The sequence below is a fragment of the Phycodurus eques genome, chromosome 18, assembly GCF_024500275.1.
Source record: "Phycodurus eques isolate BA_2022a chromosome 18, UOR_Pequ_1.1, whole genome shotgun sequence".
In the NCBI taxonomy this organism is placed as follows: Eukaryota; Metazoa; Chordata; class Actinopteri; order Syngnathiformes; family Syngnathidae; genus Phycodurus; species Phycodurus eques.
Window position 1 is genome coordinate 417,618 of NC_084542.1, and position 22,364 is coordinate 439,981.

Consider the following 22,364-nt stretch of genomic DNA (forward strand, 5'->3'; position numbering starts at 1 on the left):
CTTTCATCCAAGCTTCTCCATCTCAGCGTCTCAACTCATCCACACGCAGCATCAGCACCGGCGCGCCCCAAGGTTGTGTCCTCTCTCCGCTGCTCTTCTCTCTCTACACGAACGAGTGCACCTCAACGCACCCGGCTGTCAAACACCTGAAGTTTGCAGATGGCACCGCTGTCATCGGCCTCATCAATGACGAGTCTGCGTATCGACAGGAAGAGGAGCGGCCGGAGCGGCGGTGCGGAGCTGAACGCGCTCAAGACTGTCGAGATGTTCGTGGACTTCAGGAGGCATCCTTCGCCACGGCTGCCCCTCACGTTCTCCGGCTGCCTCGTGTCAAACGTCGAGACCTTCAAGTTCCTGGGAATTACAGTCTCTCAAGACCTGAAAAGCGGGCGACCGACATCAACTCCGTCCTCAAAAAGGCCCGGCGGAGGATGTACTGGCCACTCGTGCCAGAGGAGCATCTGCTCCATTTGCTCACCGATTGAGGAGTATCTGCAACATTGGCACAACCGACATTGTCCAAGATGATCGCACTTCTCGTCACTTTAAACCGCATCCGCTCCTTGAAGTCTCGGCGCCCTTTGCACGACGCTCATTGCAGCGGACTATTGCAATATGAGTCGTTCGAACTGCTCTAAGTGCTCGAGGACTCCGGATCTCTTTGCACAATTGTCAAAAACAAAAAAAATGTACCGGCATTACCAGGTAACTATTAGCCCCTTTCTTGCTCAGTGACTGTTTTTTTTTTTTTCTCTTTGTGTCTCCAAAGGGTTCTCTGTCAAGCGACCGTCTGTCGTCGTACTCGAGCGGCTCCGACTCCCGGAGACAAAGTCCTGGTGTGTTTTTGGACATACTTGGCAAATAAAGAGGATTCTGATTCTGATTCTCGTGAAGATAAGCAGTCGAGAAAACGGATATATATATATTTAAATACGTATATACCAGTTCAGGGTGTACGCCGCCTCTCGCCCAGAGTCAGCTGGGTTGGGCTCCAGCACACCCGTGACCCTCGTGAGGATAAGCAGTATGGGGAATGAATGAATGAATGAATGTCTGCAATTGTGTGGTTGCAGGGGCCTTGTTCAACAACAGGGAAGCAGACTGACACGAGTCTGAGCTCTTAATTCCGCAGCGGGTTTGAACAGACCTCACTCAATCTCTTGATCCCCAAGTTCTTAATTAAATTCATATCATGCATTGGAATATCCCTCCATTTTCTGAGCCGCTTCTCCTCACGCGGGTCGCGGGCGTGCCGGAGCCCGTCCCGGCCGTCATCGGGCTGGAGGCGGGGTCCGCCCCGAACCGGTCGCCAGCCCATCGCAGGGCACATACAGACAAACAACCATTCGCACTCACAGTCGCGCCTACGGGCAATTGAGAGTCGTCAATGAACCTAGCCCGCATGTTTTTGGGGACGTGGGAGGAAAGCGGAGCGCCCGGAGAAAAGCCACGCAGGCACGGGGAGAACGCGCAAACTCCACACAGGCGGGGGCCGGGGATCGAACCCGCGACCTCGGAACTGGGAGGCAGACGCCCACCGTGGAACACTCAGGTAAAAACAAAAGTGTCAGGGAATCAGTCCGAGCGGCTGCAGAAGTGAAGGTCTCCTTTAAACCCCCCCTCCCCCCCGGCCCCCCCGGCCCCCCGCCCCCTTTTCCTCACCCATCCACACTGACTAGCACGCTGCTCCCTCCTCGCCCCAACATTCCTTTCCGCTGCTCTCGCTTGGTTCATCCAAGCTTCTGGTTTTTTTGCTCTTCACCTGACAACGCTGCCGACATTGGAAATGACGAGAGCCAACCGCGCGCGCTCTTCCTTTGCCAGGTAAGGCGAACGAACGTCAGCGCCTCCCTTCGCCCTTTTCATCTGGAGTCGAGAAGAACAAGGCTGCTTTTGTAGGACCATTTGCTATGATTGGCGCGATAGAAAAGAATTTCCCTTCCGGATTTTCCACGGACTCCAGCGGTTGGCATTAGGACGAGTCGCGTGCGCTTTTCCACCGCCAACTATTTTGACAGTCGTCGCTGCGTTTCAGTTTCGCAGGGCCCGCGTTCCGTAGCTGCCCACCCACCGCTTTCCGACCAAACACGGTGGCCGACCGGTTAGCGCGTCTGCCTCGCACTTCCGAGGACCCGGGTTCCGATCCCCAAAACACGCGCGCTCGGTGGGTTGAGGACTCTCAACCGCGGTCGCCTTCCAAGACAAATCTCCTGCCGAAAAAAGAATATCTGGATGTTGCTTCTTAGGCCCCACATGAAAAACGGTGTCAGCTCCAAAAGCTCCGTTTTGATTTGTGTCGGCGGCGTACGCCCCGAACCGGTTGCCGGCCGATCGCATCTGGACCGGCGAGCGTCGCGACGGAATGCAACTCGGCGTTCGCAAATAGCTTTTCTGTATTGTCGTTTTCCAGGTGGCTCTTGCCGAGAACTCCGCTAAGCTGGTGGAATTTACTCCCTTGAAAACAGAAGGCCGCCACTAACGATTGTGTAAAGCGCAGCGGTTTGGTTTGAAGACTTTCAGCCGAGCGGAGTGACGCCACTTCGGGAACGGACCGCTCAGTCTCGTCCTCTTGGTCTGATTGACAAAGGTTTATCTTCAGGCGAATAGGATAAAGCGATCCGCAAATGGGAATTCAACCTCCGCAGTTGCCATATTCAAGTTCGGCCGGCAAGCGCTTTCCGTTTTGGGCTCTTTCTTTTGCAGAGGCTCGACAGCTGCGTCTGATTATTCTCAGAATGTGGGGCTTTTGGGCCGAGTATTAGCTGACTCCTTCCAATCCTTTTCCTCCCTCAGCTGAACTCTTTTGGCAATGTCGCAGCCCCCTCTCCGATGAGACAATGAGAACCCACACACGCGGGGCCCCTACAGTCTTCCTCTTAGGTTGGCTGCTGCTCCCGCTGGCTCCGACCGCAGCAGACCCGAGAGGAGGAATCCCCTTCGTGGGAGGCGACTACAAGGGCCACCCGATGCTGTATTTCGATCGGGCAGACGTAGTAGAGCTTCAGCGAGCGGCCGGAAGCACTCACGGGGAGACGGCGAGACGGATCCGCGAGGCCGGCGAAACCATGCTCGGACGCCCAGAAGAGTACCTGCCTCCCTGGAGCCCCGCGGAGTTCGGTGCCCGATGGAACGAGGTTTACGGAAACAATCTGGGTGTGCTGTCCATGTTCTGCCTGCTGTACCCGCACAGAGCCGGAGCACTTGAATTGGCCAAGGACTACATGGAGAGGATGGCAGCTCAGCCTAGTTGGTACATTTTCATCATCTTTCATCATCTCATTTCTGAGTAGAATACCTCACACCGGCGAGGTCTCTCGAAAAAACGTTTGTGTCGGAATACTATTCCAATAACGTGTTACGTACACAACAAAAACCGCAAATCTTACCCAGAATATTTCTTACTTACAGTCAAAACTAATCTGATTACGCTTGAGTGGAGTACTTTTTTTTTTTTTTTCTTTCTTTTTTCTTACTGCGGTGCAAAAACAGGTTCTACTTGTTTTTTTCCCCGTACCTATTTGAAGTTAAAAAATAACTTGAAACAAGTACAAATTGTGTAAAAATAAGTTACTATTTACATGTATTCAGATTAGTTTTTACGACAACCCCAATTCCAATGAAGTTGGGATGTTGTGTTAAAAATAAATAAAAACACAATACAATGATTTGCAAATCACGTTCGACCTGTATTTCATTGAAGACACGACAAAGACAAGCTATTTCATGTTCAAACTGATGAACTTGATTGTTTTTAGCAAATAATCGTTAACTTAGAATTTGATGGCTGCAACGCGTTCCAATAAAGCTGGGACAGGTGGCAAAGAAGACGGAGAAAGTGGAGGAAAGCTCATCAAACACGTGTTCGGAACATCCCGCAGGTGAACGGGCTCATTGGGAACAGGGGGGGGTGCCGTTATTGGGTAGAAAAGGACCTTCCCTCAATTGCTCGGTCATTGACGAGCAAAGATGGGGCGAGGTTCGCCTCTTTGTGAACAAGTGCGTGAGAAAATAATCCAACAGTTGAAGGACAAGGTTCCTCAACGTACATTTGCGAGGAATTGAGGGATTTCATCCTCTACGGTCCATAATTTCATCAAAAGGTTCCGAGAATCTGGAGAAATCGCTGCGTGGAAGCGGCGAGGCCAAAAACCGACATTGAATGCCCGTGACCTTCGATCCCTCGGGCGGCGCTGCATCGAAAACCGACAATGTCACCGCATGGGCTCAGGAACACTTCAGAAAACCAATGTCAGTAAATACAGTTGGGCGCTACATCCGGAAGTGCAACTTGAAACTCGACTATGCAAAGCAAAAGCAAAAGCCATTGATCAACAACACCCAGAAACGCCGCCGGCTTCTCTGGGCCCGAGCTCGTCTAAGATAGACCGACGCAAAGTGCAAAAGTGTTCTGTGCTCCGACGAGTCCACATTTCAAATCGTTTTTGGAAATTGTGGACGTCGTGGCCTCCGGGCCAAAGAGGAAAAGAACCCTCCGGACTGTTATGGACGGAGAGTTCAAAGGCCAGCATCTGTGAAGGTGATGGCATGGGGCTGTGTTCGTGCCAATGGCATGGGTCACTTACACATCTGTGAAGGCACCATTAAAGCTGAAAGGTACATACAAGTCTTGGAGAAACATAGGCTGCCATCCAAGCGACGTCTTTTTCACGGACGCCCCTGCTTATTTCAGCAAAAAAATGCCAAACCACATTCTGCACGTGTTACAACAGGGTGGCTTCGTAGTAAAAGAGTGCGGGTACTAGACTGGCCCGCCTGCAGTCCAGACCCGTCTCCCATTGTAAATGTGTGGCGCATTATGAAGCGTAAAATGCGACAACGGAGACCCCGGACTGTTGAACGGCCGAAGCTGTACATCGAGCAAGAATGGGAAAGAATTCCGCCTCCAAAGCTTCAACAATCGGTGTCCTCGGTTCCCAAACGTTTATCGAATGTTGTTCAAAGAAAAGGGGATGTAAACACAGCGGGAAACGTGAGCCTGTCCCAGCTTTTTTGGAACCTGTTGCAGCCATCAAATTCTAAGTTCATGATTATTTGCTAAAATTAATGAAGTTGATCTGTTTGAACATTAAATATCCTGTCTTTGTAGTGTCTTCAATTAAATCTAGGTTGAACATGATTTGTAAATCATTGTAGTCTGTTTTTATTGATGTTTAACACAACGTCCCAACTTCATTGGAATTGGGGTTGGAGAAATAAGACAAATATTCTGGTAAGATTTTGAGTTTTTGCAATGTACATTCAAATAAAAAGTTACAGGGTAAGACATTCGCCATCGAAAAAGTCACTGTACAGGCATCCATCCATTTTGATATATGTCCTCATTAGGGTTCCGGGTGAACTCGAGACTATCCCAGCAGACTTTGGGCGAAAGACGGGTACATTCACATTCGCACCTATAGACATCCATCCATTTTCAACACCGCTTATCCTGGTTAGGGTCGCGGGGCGCTGGAGCCTATCCCAGCTGACTTCGGGCGAAAGGCAGAGTACACCCTGAACTGGTCGCCAGTCAGTCGCACGGCACCTATAGACACGGACAACCATTCGCACTCACATTCGTACCGTCACTGAGTGGGAACTGAACCCACGCCGCCTGCCCCAAAGTCAGGCGAGTGTACCGCGACACCGTCAGTGACCACCTATCGGCAGTTTACTTCAATTAACCTCACATGCATCTTTTGGACTGTGGCAAAGCCGGTGGACTTAGAGAAAACCCAGGCGTGGCACAGGGAGAAAATGCAAACTCCGCAACGGAAGTACGAACGCAGTACCTCGACTGTGAGGCGGACATTCAAACCGCTATAGCATGTTTTAATTAACATTCGTGACTGTTGAATTCATGGAGTGACGCTAAAACTACAAGAATTATATACGAGGCACAGTCAAAAACAATGAGACCAATTTAACTTAACTTACTAATCATTGTTTTTTTTCAGAAATTCTCTTTAGGTGAAATACTTGTTTGAAGCTTCATTTATATAAAGTTTTTTCATTTTGGAAATGACATCATTGTTGGATGCCCATCAAACCAGAGAGCTGTGATTGCATTTCTCGCATTTGGAAGGGAAACCGCAACAAAACATTTTCAAAAGGTTGCAAAAGGTTTATGGGGTTACAGTTGTCATCACAGTCACAGGGCACACATAGACGGACAACCATTCACTCTGTCATTGAGGGGGATGCCTGCACCAAAAGTCAGGCAAATGTACAACTACACCATCAAGGGCTACTGCCAAAACCACACATTTCAGAAGTTCATTCGGGGAAAAAAGTAGAAAGTTCGATGAGACTTAAACCCAAAAGAACTTGCTAAAAAAGAGACTAAAGGGAGTAACCCACCAAACCAAACAAAAACTGAAAAAGCTATGGAAAAGGCATCACAAAAGAAGAATCCAAATGTTCAGTTATGTCAAAGGGTCAGCTATTGCAAACAAAGGATTTGGAATGAAATGTTGAAGGGGACATTGTGGAAAATTGACTTTGAAACGGCTTGGATACCAATAGTTGGGACTCTGGGGTGCATGTCCATCCATCAAGTGGCCATGTGTGGTTGGATCCGTTACACAAATTACATTCATACTCGATTCCGTTCTATCAAGGCCAAAGAAAAGGCGTTAGAAAAAAAAAAGTGTCAAATCTGCTCCGATTCTAGATCCTCCGGATATTTGGATTAAAGCATGGAACAGATAGGACAGATGTGAATTGTTTTAATTGTCACCAAAAAAAAAAAAAGCGTAATACGTCTGTCTCCTTTAAGTCTTATTGACTTCGATCTATCTTAGGTCTATCTGTTCCCTCCCAAAACTGTTGTTTTGTTACAAATAATACAATAAAAATGGTCCACGCACGAGGGATGTCCCGACCTGATCACGTGATCGCAAATCGGGGTCGATCGGGGATCTTGTCCTGTCCGTCCTTCGCAGGGTGTGGCACCACTGCCCCATACAACACTCGCATCTCATGTGCCATTGTTCGAGATACTGTATGTCATGATGTACTTTCCTCATCTTGTTGACAGTCAGTGCTTTGTCTTTTGTCGTCATCTGTTCTCACTCCCCTCTCGAAACCTTGTTCTTTTCGACTGATCGATTCTGATTCTCAATCATTATCCATTATGATACAAAGAAACCACAGCGGCAGCTTAAAAACTCCACCATGACACAGTAAAAGTGTTCCGGCATAAAATGGATACAGATCCTCCTTTCTGCCGAACAGGACCAAAAAAAAGAGAGAAAAAGAGAGAGAAAATCAGGATCGATCACGTGATTTCAGCAGATCGAGATCGGGTGAAAAAGATTGTTTCTATTCATTTTCTGTCATTTTAAGTGTCACAAAGTGACAAAATAATTCTGGAGAGAACTTGCCGAATGGAACATTAATAGCTTCATTTCATATGATACTTTGTAACGTTTCATGCTCCGTGCGCGCGTGCGTGTGACGCACAGACACAGTCCCGTTGCACCACACCGACCACCCACCCTCAGCGCAAGTTGAAAGACACGATATCAAATCTCTGTCGACAAGTCTACTCGTCGTCAACGAGCAGTGAGAACGTCAGACAGGTTTGCAATTGTGACATATTCCGACGGCTTAACTTTAAATGGAGGTTCAACGAGAGCGAATTATTTTGTGACAAGCAAGCTTGTGGTCGTCGGTCAACGGTGTCGTTTGTTCGATGAGCGGAGTCACGCGCGTGACGTATCCCGCAACCTCTGTGGCTGCGTGGAGGTCATCGTAGCCTTGAGACCTGCGCGAAACGAATAAATGGTCATTCCAGAATTGGAGGACATTTGGGCTTCAAAAGTAAACCTTCGCTTTGCTGATTTTCTGCAACATATTCATCGATAATAGGTAATAAACTATCAAAGGCTTCATGAGCTCATCTTACAGATCAACGGTCCAATTTGTATCGCGTGGTTTATTTGGGTGTTTCCAATACTTGGCGCAACCCTGAGCAACCTGAAAAAAGTACACTGATATCTGAAATAGAATTGCTTTTCCATCAAGTAAATAAAGTAACATTCTCTCTGAGTAACCATTTGAATTCACATATGACTTGATTTCAATTAATTTGAACAACTTTCGAACGATGTCTGCCCAGCTTTTCAATAATGGCCTTTTTCACTTGACCAATTTCAGTATTTACTGTCCAATATTTGCTCTAACTCTTGAAAGGAAAATGGGTCAAACTCTTTTGAGCTGAGAAAGTAATTTAGGATTCTTTTCGAATAAAATGATCTGGTAACAGGGTTGACATTAGGGTAGCGGGGTTGCATCAAGTAATACGGATGACGAGCTACATTATTTTTGATTATAGATCATCCAGTGAGAAATAAATTTGAATAACACCTTCTGTCGCACTTTTCCCCAAATAACCTCAAAAAATAGAAGAAATAATAATACTGAAAGAAACTTTGCTGAAACTTGCCCTTTGGTTCGGAACATTGCTGCCCGAGCCAATCAACGTATTCACTCTAACACAGCTAAAAACATTTCACTCTCACACTGAAAACGGGCCACCTGCTTTCGAACGGCGGTCTTCTAGTATTCCGCTTTTCGTGGCTGACCAGAGTGTTCCACTGGTCTTCTGAAATGGCCAGGTCGCGTGAGGTAAGGTAACATTTTGTGGCGAGCCTATCTTCAAAGGAATACCAATGGACATCCTCCTTCAACCGCCAGAAAAAGCAGTTTGTGCCTATATTTCACCTGGCAGTGGGTCTCCTTCACCTCTTGGATGATCCCTGGGTAGATGTGTCCCTCATACGGCAAGGCACACCCTTTAGGCACGACCTCTGGAGTATGCCACTTGCTCTCCTTCTGGTGTGCTGTGTGTTAAGTCTTCTGCGTGGTCATCTCCGGAATTAAAGCTGAAGCTTTTGGTTTTCTGGCAATTACATTCCAGATTCCCATTTGCAGAACACATGCAGCCGATGTCGCGGTAGAGCATTTTTCCAGGTGAACGAGTAATCACCCGGCAAGGCGAGGTCAGTCATAAACAAGTTAGCAACTCAATAAGAATCTCCGTGAAGTGAATACCTGGTGAAGCCTCATTTTGGATTGTACCGCTGGAAGGTCAGCTGGCATTTCCTTCACTGCATCATCTACATCTTGCTCCTGCGTGGAAAACAATTTCCCCTTTGATTGACCATCGTTCAGAACTTGGTAAAGGGACATTGCTGTGGGAATATCGACTCTCTGGCTGACAAGCCTGTCAGCCCTCCTCTGCCAGCTGACCGATGCCACCGATGCCATCTGGGGCTCCTTTGCCATGACTGGCTTCAAAGTAATTCCAGGTTCCGCTTGTAAATCCCTTCTTAAAAATTTCAGCGCAAAAAAGGTAAATGTTTCTACGCTGTTTGTATTGTGTGCTGGGCCCATCGCTAAAAAAAATAAAAATAAAAATGCATATTTGTCACACCTGGGAATTTTTCTCTGATTTCCTTGCTCTATGTGTTTCCATATTGCAGGTGGTCCCTTCAATTCCAGTCAATTACTTCCTCTTGTCGAAGCAGACATTTTCATTTTCCAGGTTCTTCCATCTTCTCCTTGAAAATCCAAGTACCTCCGGCCTGTACTTCTTCAGGATTTTGCTGGTGATTACTGCTGCAATGAGTTGTCTGTGACTCTCTCTCTTTGATTTTTTTTGTTTTGTACTTTGTACGCACTTCCTCAGCTACTGCTGTATGGAACAACAGGGTTCTTCTTAGGGATGTGTGCAAAGCTTCCCTGAGTATTTTGTTGACTTCGGCTCATGGAGATGGAGAAGCCATTTTCAATCGTTGAAGCCGTTTCCTGTATTTCTCTGTTTTCTCTTCTGCGATTGCCTGGCGACCAGTTCAGGGTGTACTGCCTCTCGCTCGAAGATAGCCGGGATAGGCTCCAGCACGCCCACGACTCAAGTGAGAATAAGCTGTACAGAAAATTATGGATGGATGTTCTGCTCTTCTCAAGTTTTCTTCTCGTTCAGAGGAACTTCTCTGCCACTCCAGACTTCCGCAAGCAGTCCCACAGTTCCTCTCTGGGTACTCTGTCATAGGCTTTCTCTAGATCTACAAAGAAAAAATGGAGCTCCTTCTGAGCTTCTCTGTACTTTTCCATCAACATCCTCAAGGCAAATAATGCATCTGTGGTACTCTTTCTATGCATGAACCCATACTGTTGCTCGCAAATACTCACTTCTGTCCTGATCGTAGGCTCCACTACTCTTTCCCATAACTTCATTGTGTGGCTCATCCACTTTATTCCTCTATATTTCCCACAGCTCTGCACATCACCCTTGTTCTTAAAAATGGGCACCAGAACACCTTTCCTCCATTCCTCAGGCATCTTCTCACGCACTAGAATTCTATTGAACAAGCTGGTCAAAAACTCCACAGCCACCTCTCCTAGATGCTTCCATACCTCCACAGGAATGTTATCAGGACCGACTGCCTTTCCATTTTTCATCCTCTTTAATGCCTTTCTAACTTCCCCCTTACTAATCATTGCCACTTCCTGGTCCACCACACTTGCCTAGCTCTACTCTCATTTTCCTCATTCATCAACTCCTCGAAGTATTCTTTCCATCTAGCTAGCACACTGCTGGCACCAGTCAACATATTTCCATCTCTATCCTTAATCACCCTAACCTGCTGCACATCCTTCCCATCTCTATCCCTCTGTCTGGCCAGCCTGTATAGATCCTTTTCTCCTTCTTTAGCGTCCAACCTGCCATACATGTCATCCTATGCCTCTTGTTTGGCCTTTGCCACCTCTACCTTTGCCCTGTGTCGCATCTCAGTGTATTCCTTTCGCCTCTCCTCGGTCCTCTCAGTGTCCCACTTTATCTTAGCTAACCTTTTTCCTTGTATGATTTCCTGTACTGTGAGGTTCCACCAGCAAGTCTCCTTCTCTCCTTTCCTGCCAGAAGATACACCAAGTACTCTCTTGCCTGCCTCTCCGATCACCTTGGCTGCAGTGGTCCAGTCTTCTGGAAGCTCCTTTTGTCCACCGAGAACCTGTCTCAGCTCTTCCCGAAAAGCTGCACAACACTCGTCCCGTCTCAGCTTCCACCACACGGTTCTCTGCTCTGCCTTTGTCTTCCTCATCTTCCTCCCCACCACCAGAGTCATCTTACACACCACCGTCCTACGCTGTCTCGCCACACTCTCCCCTACCACTACCTTACAGTCGGTAACCTCCTTCAGATGACATCATCTGCACAAGATGTAATCCACCTGCGTGCTTCGACCTCCGCTCTTGTAGGTCACCCTATGTTTCTGCCTCCTCTGGAAAAAAGTGTTCACTACGGCCATTTGCATCCTTGTTGCAAAGTCGACCACCATCTGTCCCTCCCAAGTTCCTTTCCTGGATGCCGTACTTACCCGTCACTTCTTCATCACCCCTATTACCTTCACCAACATGTCCATTACGATCTGCACCAATTACGACTCTCTCTCTAGCCATTAATCACATTACACACAACACCCTCAATTTCAAGTTTCAGCCTCATCACTCGATCTGATACTCTTTTCACCTCCAAGACATTCTTAGCCAACTCTTCTTTTAAAATAACCCCGACTCCATTTCTCTTCCCATCTACACCATGGTACAATAATTGAAACCCTGCCCCTAAACTTCTCACCTTACTGCCTTTCCACCTGGTCTCCTGGACACACAATATATCAACCTTTCTCCTCATCATCATGTCAACCGACACCCGAGATTTTCCTCTCATAGTCCCAACATTCAAACTCCCCACATTCAGTTATAGCCTCCGTGCTTTCCTCTTCTCTTTCTGCCGAAGAACTCGCTTTCCACCTCTTCTTCTTCTTCGACTTCGACCCACAGTAGCTGAATTTCCGACGGCGCCGGTGGCGGACGTTGTTAACCCGGGCCACGACCGACCCGGTATGGAATTCTTTGGACGAACCCTCATATTTGTTTGGCAAAGTTTTAAGGCGGGCGCCCTTCCTGACGCAACCCTCTGCATTTATCCGGGCTTGGGACCGGCCTACAGTTTGCACTGACTTGTGCCCCCCAGAGGGCTGCATTAATAATTAATATTTTATTATGTTTATTAAAACCAATGTTCCAACAGTTACAAGAGAGAACAATGAAACAAATAATACCCAAAAAATGACATTTAAATTTAAGTATAACTGATTTATTTGAGATGCAATTTGGTCATTAGGGAGGTGGGACAAGAGAAAAATTGCATTTTAGGGGGTAATGCAGACTTATTGGGTATTTTTAAAACTATTTTCAAGCATTTTTTTCTCTTAGTTTTTTTTTTTTTTTTTAGATTTGGTCTCAGCACAAGTAAATTTACTCAGAAACTGCATGTGTTTGTATTTTCTATGTGGGTTTTTCAAAATTTGATGGGTGGGTGGGACGTAAAATGTTCTCCAACTCTGGAATGACCCAAATAACGATGTCAATGTATTGTTTACCATGTGGTCAGAGCATTCCCCCCATACTATGTTCAAGGTTATATGCCATTCCACCAAACTGGTGCTCTTTGCATCCCTGGAAACAAAATGTAGAAATGCACCAGGGAAATATTATGAAGCATCCTGCACACTGAACTGAAATTTCATTCGTGTTAACATTATATTAGCATAAATCTGATTTGGCTATATTTCATGTATATGCTAATAGTATGTTAAAAACCCACTCCTGTTTTCTTAAAATTATTTATTAGAATGAAGTTGTCTGAGGACGGCACAGTGGGCGACTGGTTAGCACATCTCCCTCACAGTTCTGAGGACCCGGGTTCAAATCCGGGCTCGCCCGTGTGGAGTTAGCATGTTCTCCCCGTGCCTGCGTGGCTTTTCTCCGGGCACTCCGGTTTCCTCCCCCATCGCAAAAACATGCGTGCTAGGTTGATTGATGACTTGAAATTGCCCGTAGGTGTGAATGTGAGTGCGAATGGTTGTTTGTTTATATGTGCCCTGCGATTGGCTGGCGACCGGTTCAGGGTGTACCCCGCCTCTCGCCCAAAGATAGCTGCGATGGAGCCTGTGTCCCGAGTGAGGATAAGCGGTATGGAAAATGGATGGATGGAAGTTGTCTGAGTCGGGCCAATACATATTTCGAGTAGTTCAATATCTCTACTATCTGTATGCGTAACTATATACATACACATATGTACATATGTTAACTTGAGAAAATTTGGATGCATGCTCTTTTGTTAATGCATTGTGGAGGTATCGGATCGGACTCTATCGGCAGATCCTTAAATTCGAAGACTGGGACTCGGTGCAAAAAAATGTGATTGGGACATCCTCCTAAGCATCCAAGCTGTATTAGATTAAAATGAATGTGAGAGAACTAAAAGCTCTTGTTTCATCTTCATCTTTTGATGTCAACCCAAATGCTTACAGCCCCACACCCCTCCCAAACAAACAAAATGATGACACATGAAGAATGTGTACGGTACAAAAATAGGACGATTATATCTGCCTGGGTGGCGAGTCTCTTCACATTAAAACAAAATGTTGCTAATTGCTTTTAGAATTGCAGTGTACGGCTTTTAATTAGTTTCCTTTTCAGCATGATGGTCATCACACTTAACACCTCTTTGCTGTCACCGGTACCCTTCTGTTGTGGCACAAAAAGCAAAAGAAAAAGCAAAACACTTATTGAGCTGACGTCTCACACGGTTTAAAAATAGTTTTAGCCATATTTCCCCCCCAAAATGTTCTTTTTAGGAACATTCTACTTTGGAGTTTCCACTGGATTCTCATTCTTTTTAATCCCTTTTTCTTCGAGAGATTTATATGTACGATAACAGTGTCCAGTTTGGCTGCCATATTTTTCGCCACTAACACATTGTCGCATGAGCTCGAATAACAAAGCGTTGCTCATTGATGAGGCTTTGATAGAGGAAATATGTTTCACAGCTGTTTCCACAACCCTGTTTCCTCCACTGAAAGATGTGAATTATTTATTATGAATAGTCCATTGCAGTATGATGGGAGACTAGGATAGGGACTCCTCTTTGACTGTAAACATGCAGATCTTAATCATTCTGAAGCTGACCTCCACAAAGCAAACTTTCAAAAATAAAATGCTTTTTTTTTTTTTATGCCACCATTGGATTTTACTGTGACAAGGGTGAAAGCACCAAAGCAAGAGCTACTGTTTAGTATTTAGTTACTGTTTAAGATTGGTTTGTTTATTTGACTCGAGATAATTGACATTTGTGACGTACGTGCAGTGTTGTGCAAATGACTTTAAAGGTCCCCCTCCATCGCTGTTTTTCAATTTTCAAGTTTGTCTTTTCCGCCTGGCCTTTTGAAAGGGTCGGATTTCTCATTATTATGCGACATGTAAATGAGCTTTGATCAACCCGGAAATAGCGCGCTGCCATTAAGCTGAGTTAGGTGGGTGGCGACCAAACACAAAGTGGGCAGGTACTTGGATATTAATTGACAAAACGCCATCACAATGTCAGCAATTTCAAATCCACCTGTTTTGCAAGCCTTTTGACTTTTGCATTCAATCGACAAACCACATAAATGTCCAACTTAAGCCATGTCAGACTTATTTTGACCAATGTTATGCATAATACAGGAGAAAAAAATAGATTCTGATGGATGGGGACCTTTGAAAAAGTATATTATAGTTGTTGAGCTAGTTACTGAATTACTCTTGAGTAACTCGAATTAGTTAGCAGGGAGAGGAATTATTGCATGACTTTGTTTTGAAAAACCTTCACACATGTAAAAAGGGATTTCACGGGTCAGGTACGTAGGGAAGAATAGCATCGACAGTACTTTATTCACTATTGAACTTTAAACAACATAGGCATACAGGAGGCCCTCATTAAGGTGTTTTCTTCAGTAATAAAAGCTTGAACAATAAGTGCGTTAGCCTCAAATGTTGTGTAAAATAATAATCCAACCATACATCCATCTTCGTCCGCTTATCCGAGGCCGGGTCGCGGGGACGCCCAGGCTTCGCTCCCCCCGGCCACTTCCTCCAGCTCTTCCGGAGGAGGAGCTCCGAGGCCAGCAGGGAATCTTTCCAGCGTGTGACCCACAGCTCGTGACCATAGGCGAGGGTAGGAATGTAGATCGAGCGGTAAATTGAGAGCTTCGCCTTTTTCTGAAAGCTGGGTCATCACTTCATGCAGTGCCAATATCAGAGGAAGGTTTTTCAGGAATTCCCCACCTGGGAATCATTTCAGTCAATCGTTCTCTTGCCACCGTGGATGCAAATGCTTATAACATACTTCAATCCATTTTGAAAACACTATTTGTTGCCTTCACAGGTCGTCAATTCTACGAAATCCTTCATTACACGTTGAAATGGTCTTGTAGGTTGAGTGCCGGGGTTGTGTTGGGCACGTGAGACAGTTTGTGGAGAAGTCAGTTGCAAAAGCGCAAACTTTGCAAACCACTGATTCTGAACGACAGCAATCATCCACCCTTTCGACACGTGGCCTCACCCGTGTGTCCATTTCGCATAACAGAAAATCGGACGAGGGAGACCAGGCCTACCATTCGGGCCCATGCAAACACATCCACAAATGGCGCCCAGCACTGTCGCCACAGAGTGCATTCAGTGGGAGTGGGAGACAGTGAGAAGAGGAGGGGCAGCATGCGAGGGAGGAGGTGAGCGGGGAGAGGGTAGATCGAAGGAGGGAGGAGGTAGGGGTGACGCACCCTTGGCCGCTGCATCCGCACGCGCATTCCCCGAGAGACGGGGTCAGACACGTCGGTGCGTGCTGCGCATTTACAGACGGGAGGAGAGTGACAACCTCGTGGTGGTGAAGAATAGGTTTACAGTCAGAGTTGAAAAAGATGCGATGGCGCCAGAGGGCGCCCAAGTCAGGAGTCACACTCAAACGCCCCGCACACACACACGTCCACACATCAGTCATCGGTCATCAGCAGACTGCGCAGTCACTCACAGCAAGTCGTTTGTAGCCCATAAGTTGAACACAGGTCTTGTCAGTCAGATCGTCTTATGTCTTCAGTCTCAAATGCCTTTAAAGCTCGTCTCGTCCTTTTCGTGTCTGTAAATCACTTGGTGTTACGTATAAGAAGGTGCTATAGAAATACATTTGACAGCATTTGAAACAAACATTGTTTCAAACAAAACTGTTAACACTGTGAGTGCAAGCAAATCGGGGTTTTGAATTCAGTGTTGCGAATTGCGCACCCCTCACAGTAAGTAGTTAACATTTTAATTTCACATTTGTGTTCATCGTTTATTTATCCATCCATTATCTGTACCGCTTCTCCTCACTGGGGTCACGGGTGTGCTGGAGCCTATGCCAGCTATCTTCGGGCGAGATACGGGATACACACTGAACTGGTCGCCAGCCAATCGCAGGGCTCATTTATTCATATCAACGGAATTAACCATGCGTTTGAGCAGAATTTTGACACATCAGATCCCCCCAAAATAATCAATATAATAATTATTTCAATTTCTCTATCGTCAATTAATGCAGTTGATTGCATTTTCCAAGACCAAATGTCCGCTCGTGAGTAGTTTCTCGAAACCTTAGAAAATGACAAACAACTGTCCTATATTTCGGGCGATTCCTCGATCACCGTCCCTTAGCCCTCAGGCCGAGTAGCACCGTCCCCGGCCTACTGTCGATTTGTTCAGGCAGTTCCAAACTGGGACACCAAACATCTACACGGGGAATAGATCCTCAGACAATGATTCTACATTTCAGGTAGTTCCATTTTCCAATCTGCATTAGTCATGGTTGTTGTGACGGAAGGACATCTTTCTAATTCAAAGGGATCTCTCAATTATACTTCACAGTGGCATACATTAACGCCATAAGTGTGTAAACGAATGTCTGGCGGTGACTGTAAATTAAACAACGAGCCTAAGCGGAGCAGTGCTCTCAGTGCCAAGCGTGTCTTCATTGCAAAAAATAACCAAAGAAACAGCAACGTTGAATGCAATACGTGCGTCTGTGTATCACCAGTCAAGCGTTGCTCTGTCTTTGGGCCCGCCGGGAATCAGCCAGAGGACGGACGAACTGGGTCCCCCGCCATCGATCGCCACCATGAGTGCAAATGTCTCGTCCTTTTATTTATCTTCCTCGGACAGTCTCCGATCCAATGCCCATCCAATGACCCTCGTTTTCACAATGGAAGCATCTTCTACACCAGGGGTGTCAAACTCATTCTTGTCTCGGGCCGCATCGTAGTTATGATTTCCCTCAGAGGTCCGTTAGAACAGTGAAATGTTTCATCACCAAATCATATTATTACCATTACACAACAAATTGAGGGATAACTAGTTTTGAAATCAGAAGACAAGGATAATAGTTTGTTCAAGTATTGTTGAAGTTACTGAAGAAGAAGGGTTTGGTAAGAGAAAAATGCAATATCTCAACATGATTGTTTCTTGCTATGACGATTTGGAATTTGGGTACAGATTTGAGCAAAAATCACTGAAGTTGACGACATGATTTGCTTTCGCGGTCCACAGAAAATGATGTGGCGGGCCGCATCTGGCCCCCGGGCCTTGAGTTTGACCCCGAGGTTCTACACCCTCCCCCGTTCAGCGTCCAGCCTCGACCTCCTCAAATGTAGTTCAGCGATGCTTTGCTGTCCATTAGTTGTCGTTGAGAGCATTCCGTAAGTTCACGCAGTGTAGGGGGCTCTTGGCCAACTCGGACAGATTAGACGAGTGGTCGCCAACCCCCGGTCCGTGACGCATTTGTTACCGGGCCGCATCGAAAGAATGACCAATTTGTGTCATTTCCGTTGGATTGCGTTTCGCATATGAAATGTGTTTCATTTTGAAAATTGACCGGATCTTCTCCGCCGCAACAGCTGCGCGTCTCAATTGACAAATCGAGACTGCACAAAACGCTTCGATTGGCGCCCCAAGCCTACTCGCCAACAGTGGCGGCCGTGCTCAAGGAACCAATCGTTTCATAAACTGATTCAGTTCATTCCGATCACCGAAAAGATTTGTTCTTTTGAACGAAACAACACTAGACTGAATGTTTGGCTACTCTACCCACCCCTGGAGCGGACATCCTCTCTTGCTTGCTGCGCTGGTCTTTTGTATTTTCGCGTTGAGTTGCAGCGGGTTACGGTCCCAAGTGGAACCGCGAAGCACACGTAACATCGGTGACCAGAGCTGATCCGCTAGTACATTTTGTATTAATTGGGAAACGCGGCTACAATTATCTGATTAGTTTATTGATGAAATGTATTAAGCGACGGAGCGCTGTTAAGGATTATGTCATAACACAGAATGAACTAACTTCAAATTCAGAAATGGCCAATAAAAAAAATATATATATTGTACTTCCTATTTGCCTGAAGTTCTTTGCCTTTGGGATTATCCTTTGAAGTTGGCAATAGTGAAATATTAGTGAAACAACAGACAATGATTTTAGTCAATTCTTGAACTTAAAAGTGCTTAAAGAGGAGGATGCTATTCATGTGGCACAGCTTGTTCAGGCATCAGATGGGCCTGGCTCAAGTTGGAGGCCAGAACAAAAAAAGCAAAGAAATGAGGCAAATTTTAGTTTAATCTTCAATTTGTACATCAACATGTAGTGTAAATACGTTTTTCTGCGTGAAGAAGAATTGTTATTGTACTCTTTAGAGTCCTTCCAGATTGCTTAATTTTATGTGCGGGGGCTCGGGGGAAGTTTCAAAGACACTCCTGTCTGTGCAGTCTGAACAGCTTTGAAGTTCTAACCTTGCTTCATTGGTCCACTTCACTGTTTTCACCTTAGGCTTCGCACATTTAAGTTTTCTTCTGGATGTCGGTATTAAGTGAATTAAGCAGTGATCAGACGAGCCCAGCGCAGCATGGGGGATAGCGCGGTATGTGTCATTTAGCGTATTGTAGCAGTGGTCTAGAATGTTGTTTTCCCTGGGACCTCCGTGGTACACCGGCCGACTCTTTTTGATTCAACTCTTGCTTGTGAAAAAAGATGAGATCCTCTTGTGTTCTGTTCCTTCTCCAGTGCTCTCCCAAGTCTCATCAGAATCAGAATCATCTTTATTTTGCCAAGTATGTAGAAAAAACACACGAGGAATTTGTCTCCGGTAGTTGGTGCCGCTCGAGTACGACAACAGACAGTGAATTGACAGAGAACACTTAAAGACATTGACAAAAAAAAAGTCACTGAGCAATAAAGGGTTGCACGTTATCTGGTAATGCCGGTACAATGGTATTTATTTATTTATTTTTGACAATTGAGCAAAAAGAGGCAGAGTCCTCTAGGACTTAGAGCAGTTGGAAGGACTAATATTGCAATAGTCCGGTGCAATGACCATTGTGCAAAGGGCGCCGAGACTTCAAGGAGTGGATGCGGTTTAAAGTGACGAGTAGCGCGATCATCTGGGACAATGTCAATTGTGCAAATGATGCAGAGACTCCTCAGTCAGTGTGCAAGTGGAGCAGAGGCTACTCTGGCATGAGTGGCCAGTATTGGTCAACAACAGATATGCAAATAGTGCAGCGTGGCGAGACGACTACAGTGAGTGCACGAGTAATACATAATTGGCCCGACAGAAATGTGACAACAAACTCAAAACAAAAAATTGGCAGCATGTTGCAATGGAATTGTAGGTTAGCTGTTTAAGAAGTTGATGGCAAGAGGGAAGAAGCTGTTGGAATGTCTACTCGTTCTAGTTTGCATTGATCGGTAGCGCCTACCTGAGGGAAGGAGCCGGAAGAGCCGGTGACCGGCATGTGGAGGGTCCGAGAGCATTTTGCACGCCCTTGTCTTAGTTCTGGCGGCGTGCAAGTCGTCAAGGGTGTTAAAGTCCCCAAGAATAATGAGGGGTGAATCTGAGTGGGGTTTTTTCAACTTCGTTTACCTGTTCAGCGAGCATTAGCAGGGTGGCATTCATGTTAGCTTGAGGAGGAATGTCGACACCAGCGAGTATGAAGCGAGTAGAAGGACTTATAGTTAAAAAACAGCGACTCCAAGTCTGGGCTCCCTGATGTCGGTACACCATTTTTGGTTCATGTAGAAGCATATCCTTTTGTTTTTTAACTCCGTGACGCGGTCAGCCCGCCGTATTTGGAAGCCCGGAAGCATTGCGGCACCGTTGGAGACACGTTCAGAAAGCCATGTCTCTGTAAAGCACGGGGCGGGGGAACGTTCGAAGTCTTTACTGGTCTTTGTGAGAAGATGACGCTCGTCCATTTTGTTGAGAAGGGAGCACAGATTTGCGAGGTGAATCGATTCGGAATCCTCTCTTACGGAGCTTGACAAATGCTCTAGTTCCTTCTAGTGGCTCACTATAATTCCACTGTTTGTGCACCAGCCTTTGTTGCCATAAATACAGAGTCCACCATGGAATTTCTTTTCCACAATCGGGAGTCCCGGGGAGCTCTAGTCCGTTGATCTCTAAGGCTGAGTCAGGCATGTTTCCGTGAGGCAGAGCACGGAACAATTCTGACGTCACCCATCCTCAGGCGAGGTATGCCTATTTTATTAGCCAGTTAACAAAGGGAGGCAAGGAAGAGTGATGGTATTGGCAGTTTGTTAGCCATCAGCTGAGCTAGCCAGCCGTCCTCTCGCCGGCTTCCTCTTGCCGGCATCTCCGTGTCTTGTGCACCGTTTAATTGCAGTCTGCTGAGAGTACTTGTCAACGTAGACTTGTCAACGTAATAGTTGTCCTTGAACTCTCACTAAATTGATATAGTTCGTCCAAGCTATAATTCACACGCGTTCTTGACGTTAAGATGGCACTAAAATCGACTTCAAAGTCGTTATCAAGAGGCTTTCAGTTTACCACATCTTAATCACGCGCAAGCAAAAATGAAGGCCTTTTTTCAGTGTGCAACTGGAGTTAATGTGAGGCTTGCATCAGGAGAGCATCCTATGTGAAAACTGTTCCAAAGAAATCACGCGAGTGACTTGCTGTGGCGATGCCTGTTGGGAGGAGCCCATCGTCACAAATACTACTGAACAAATTGTCTCACGGCTCTGCTGATTAAAATCCTCTGTTTTGTCCTGCAGGTTGGTGAAAGATGCCCCCTGGGATGAAGTTCCTGTGGCACACTCTTTGGTTGGGTTTGCCACTGCTTATGACTTTCTTTTTGAATACTTGAACAAGGACCAACAGGAGCGATTTCTCCAGGTGATCGGCAAGACATCTCATCTCATGTATGAGAAATCCTATAGTCGTGGCTGGGGATTTCAATACCTACACAACCATCAGCCAACTAATTGTGTGGCTTTGCTCACAGGAAGCCTGGTTTATATGACTCAAGGTCAGTACGAATTTTATAAAGTGTCTTCTTAGCCTGCAGGATTCCATGGTCGCAATGACTAAGATTGTTGGGTAGTAGAAGAATTGACCTTATTGCTCATCATGTTGCATATAGTTCATATTTTCCACTGAGGCACAGCTTGGTTGGCGTTTACACGGATGTAGCGAGTTTAGTTTGGTGGTGATACAGTAAGTATTGGGCTGAATTTGCCAATATCCAAAACTCGAAATAACTTTCTTTGAGGGGCAGTTTTGCAAATCAATGACTTCGTTTGAGGAGCGAATAGTTGCAGGTTAATCCCAAAGGCACCTGAAGCAAGACATTTCTGTTAATAACAAATGACCAATTGGTTTGCTTTTTTAGATAAACAACAGTTTTTATTTCTTAAATTCACATTGTGGATAGCAGCAAACTGCATTATCTTGTCGAGAAACATTTTCAGTGGGGGCACTTTCAAATGCAAATATAAATAAATTCCAGTTTAAACTTAGCATTTCTTGGATCAAAAACATAATGCAATTTTAAAAAGTCATTAACTGCTTTTGAGCAACTTCAGTTAAGCAACTACCATTTTAGCATGCGACATAATACAGTAGGTACATGGCTGTTCGTTTATGAGCTTAGACCGGCTGACTAGGAATAAAACCTTCTTTAAACAAATAGACGTTTTGGAAGTGTTCAAACTAAAATGAAGAGACCTCGAGAGGAAGCAAACATTTCCTTTATTTGACTTCCTTCACCAAAATCTTCCTCTGTTTGAGTAAATGAACGATTTTACAACCATGAGTCCTCTCTGACCACTTTTGCCACATTTATCAGAAGACGACGTTTTTCGGGTTTCCCCATGGGCTCCCGTGGGATGGGAGTGAATTTTACACCATCAATCACGGGATTGGGCAGGAGCGGGAGCGAAGGTCATCGGGAGCGGGCATTAGCGGGAACTATGAAAACTTAGTCGCCGGGAATGGAACGGAGTGGAAACCGTGATGACGGGAGTGAAACCATGATGCAGTTGTATTTCGTGTTATTTTTAATCAAATCGATATTTGAACGTTTCTCATCAGCATTGAGCTAAACTTTGCTTAACTGACGGACTCATTGGGCTTTTGTTAATAAATTTATGTTGAAGAAAA

The 22,364-nt window shown here is 45.8% G+C and overlaps 1 protein-coding gene across 8 annotated transcripts in view; it reads left to right on the plus strand.

The window, feature by feature from the left end:
* Positions 1-815: 815 nt before the first annotated feature.
* The window catches only part of LOC133416901 (dermatan-sulfate epimerase-like), a 46,717-nt gene continuing 25,168 nt past the window's right edge, over positions 816-22,364 (plus strand). For 6 of the 8 annotated variants that reach the window (XM_061704220.1, XM_061704222.1, XM_061704223.1 and 3 more), the window contains exons 1-3: positions 1,666-1,824; positions 2,794-3,250; positions 20,978-21,231. In XM_061704220.1, the coding sequence (XP_061560204.1) occupies positions 2,838-3,250; positions 20,978-21,231 (667 nt within the window). In that variant the 5' untranslated portion in view covers positions 1,666-1,824; positions 2,794-2,837. Of the gene's footprint in view, positions 837-1,665; positions 1,825-2,793; positions 3,251-20,977; positions 21,232-22,364 lie in introns of those variants that run through there. The other 2 variants (XM_061704221.1, XM_061704225.1) reach the window with 2 other exon arrangements.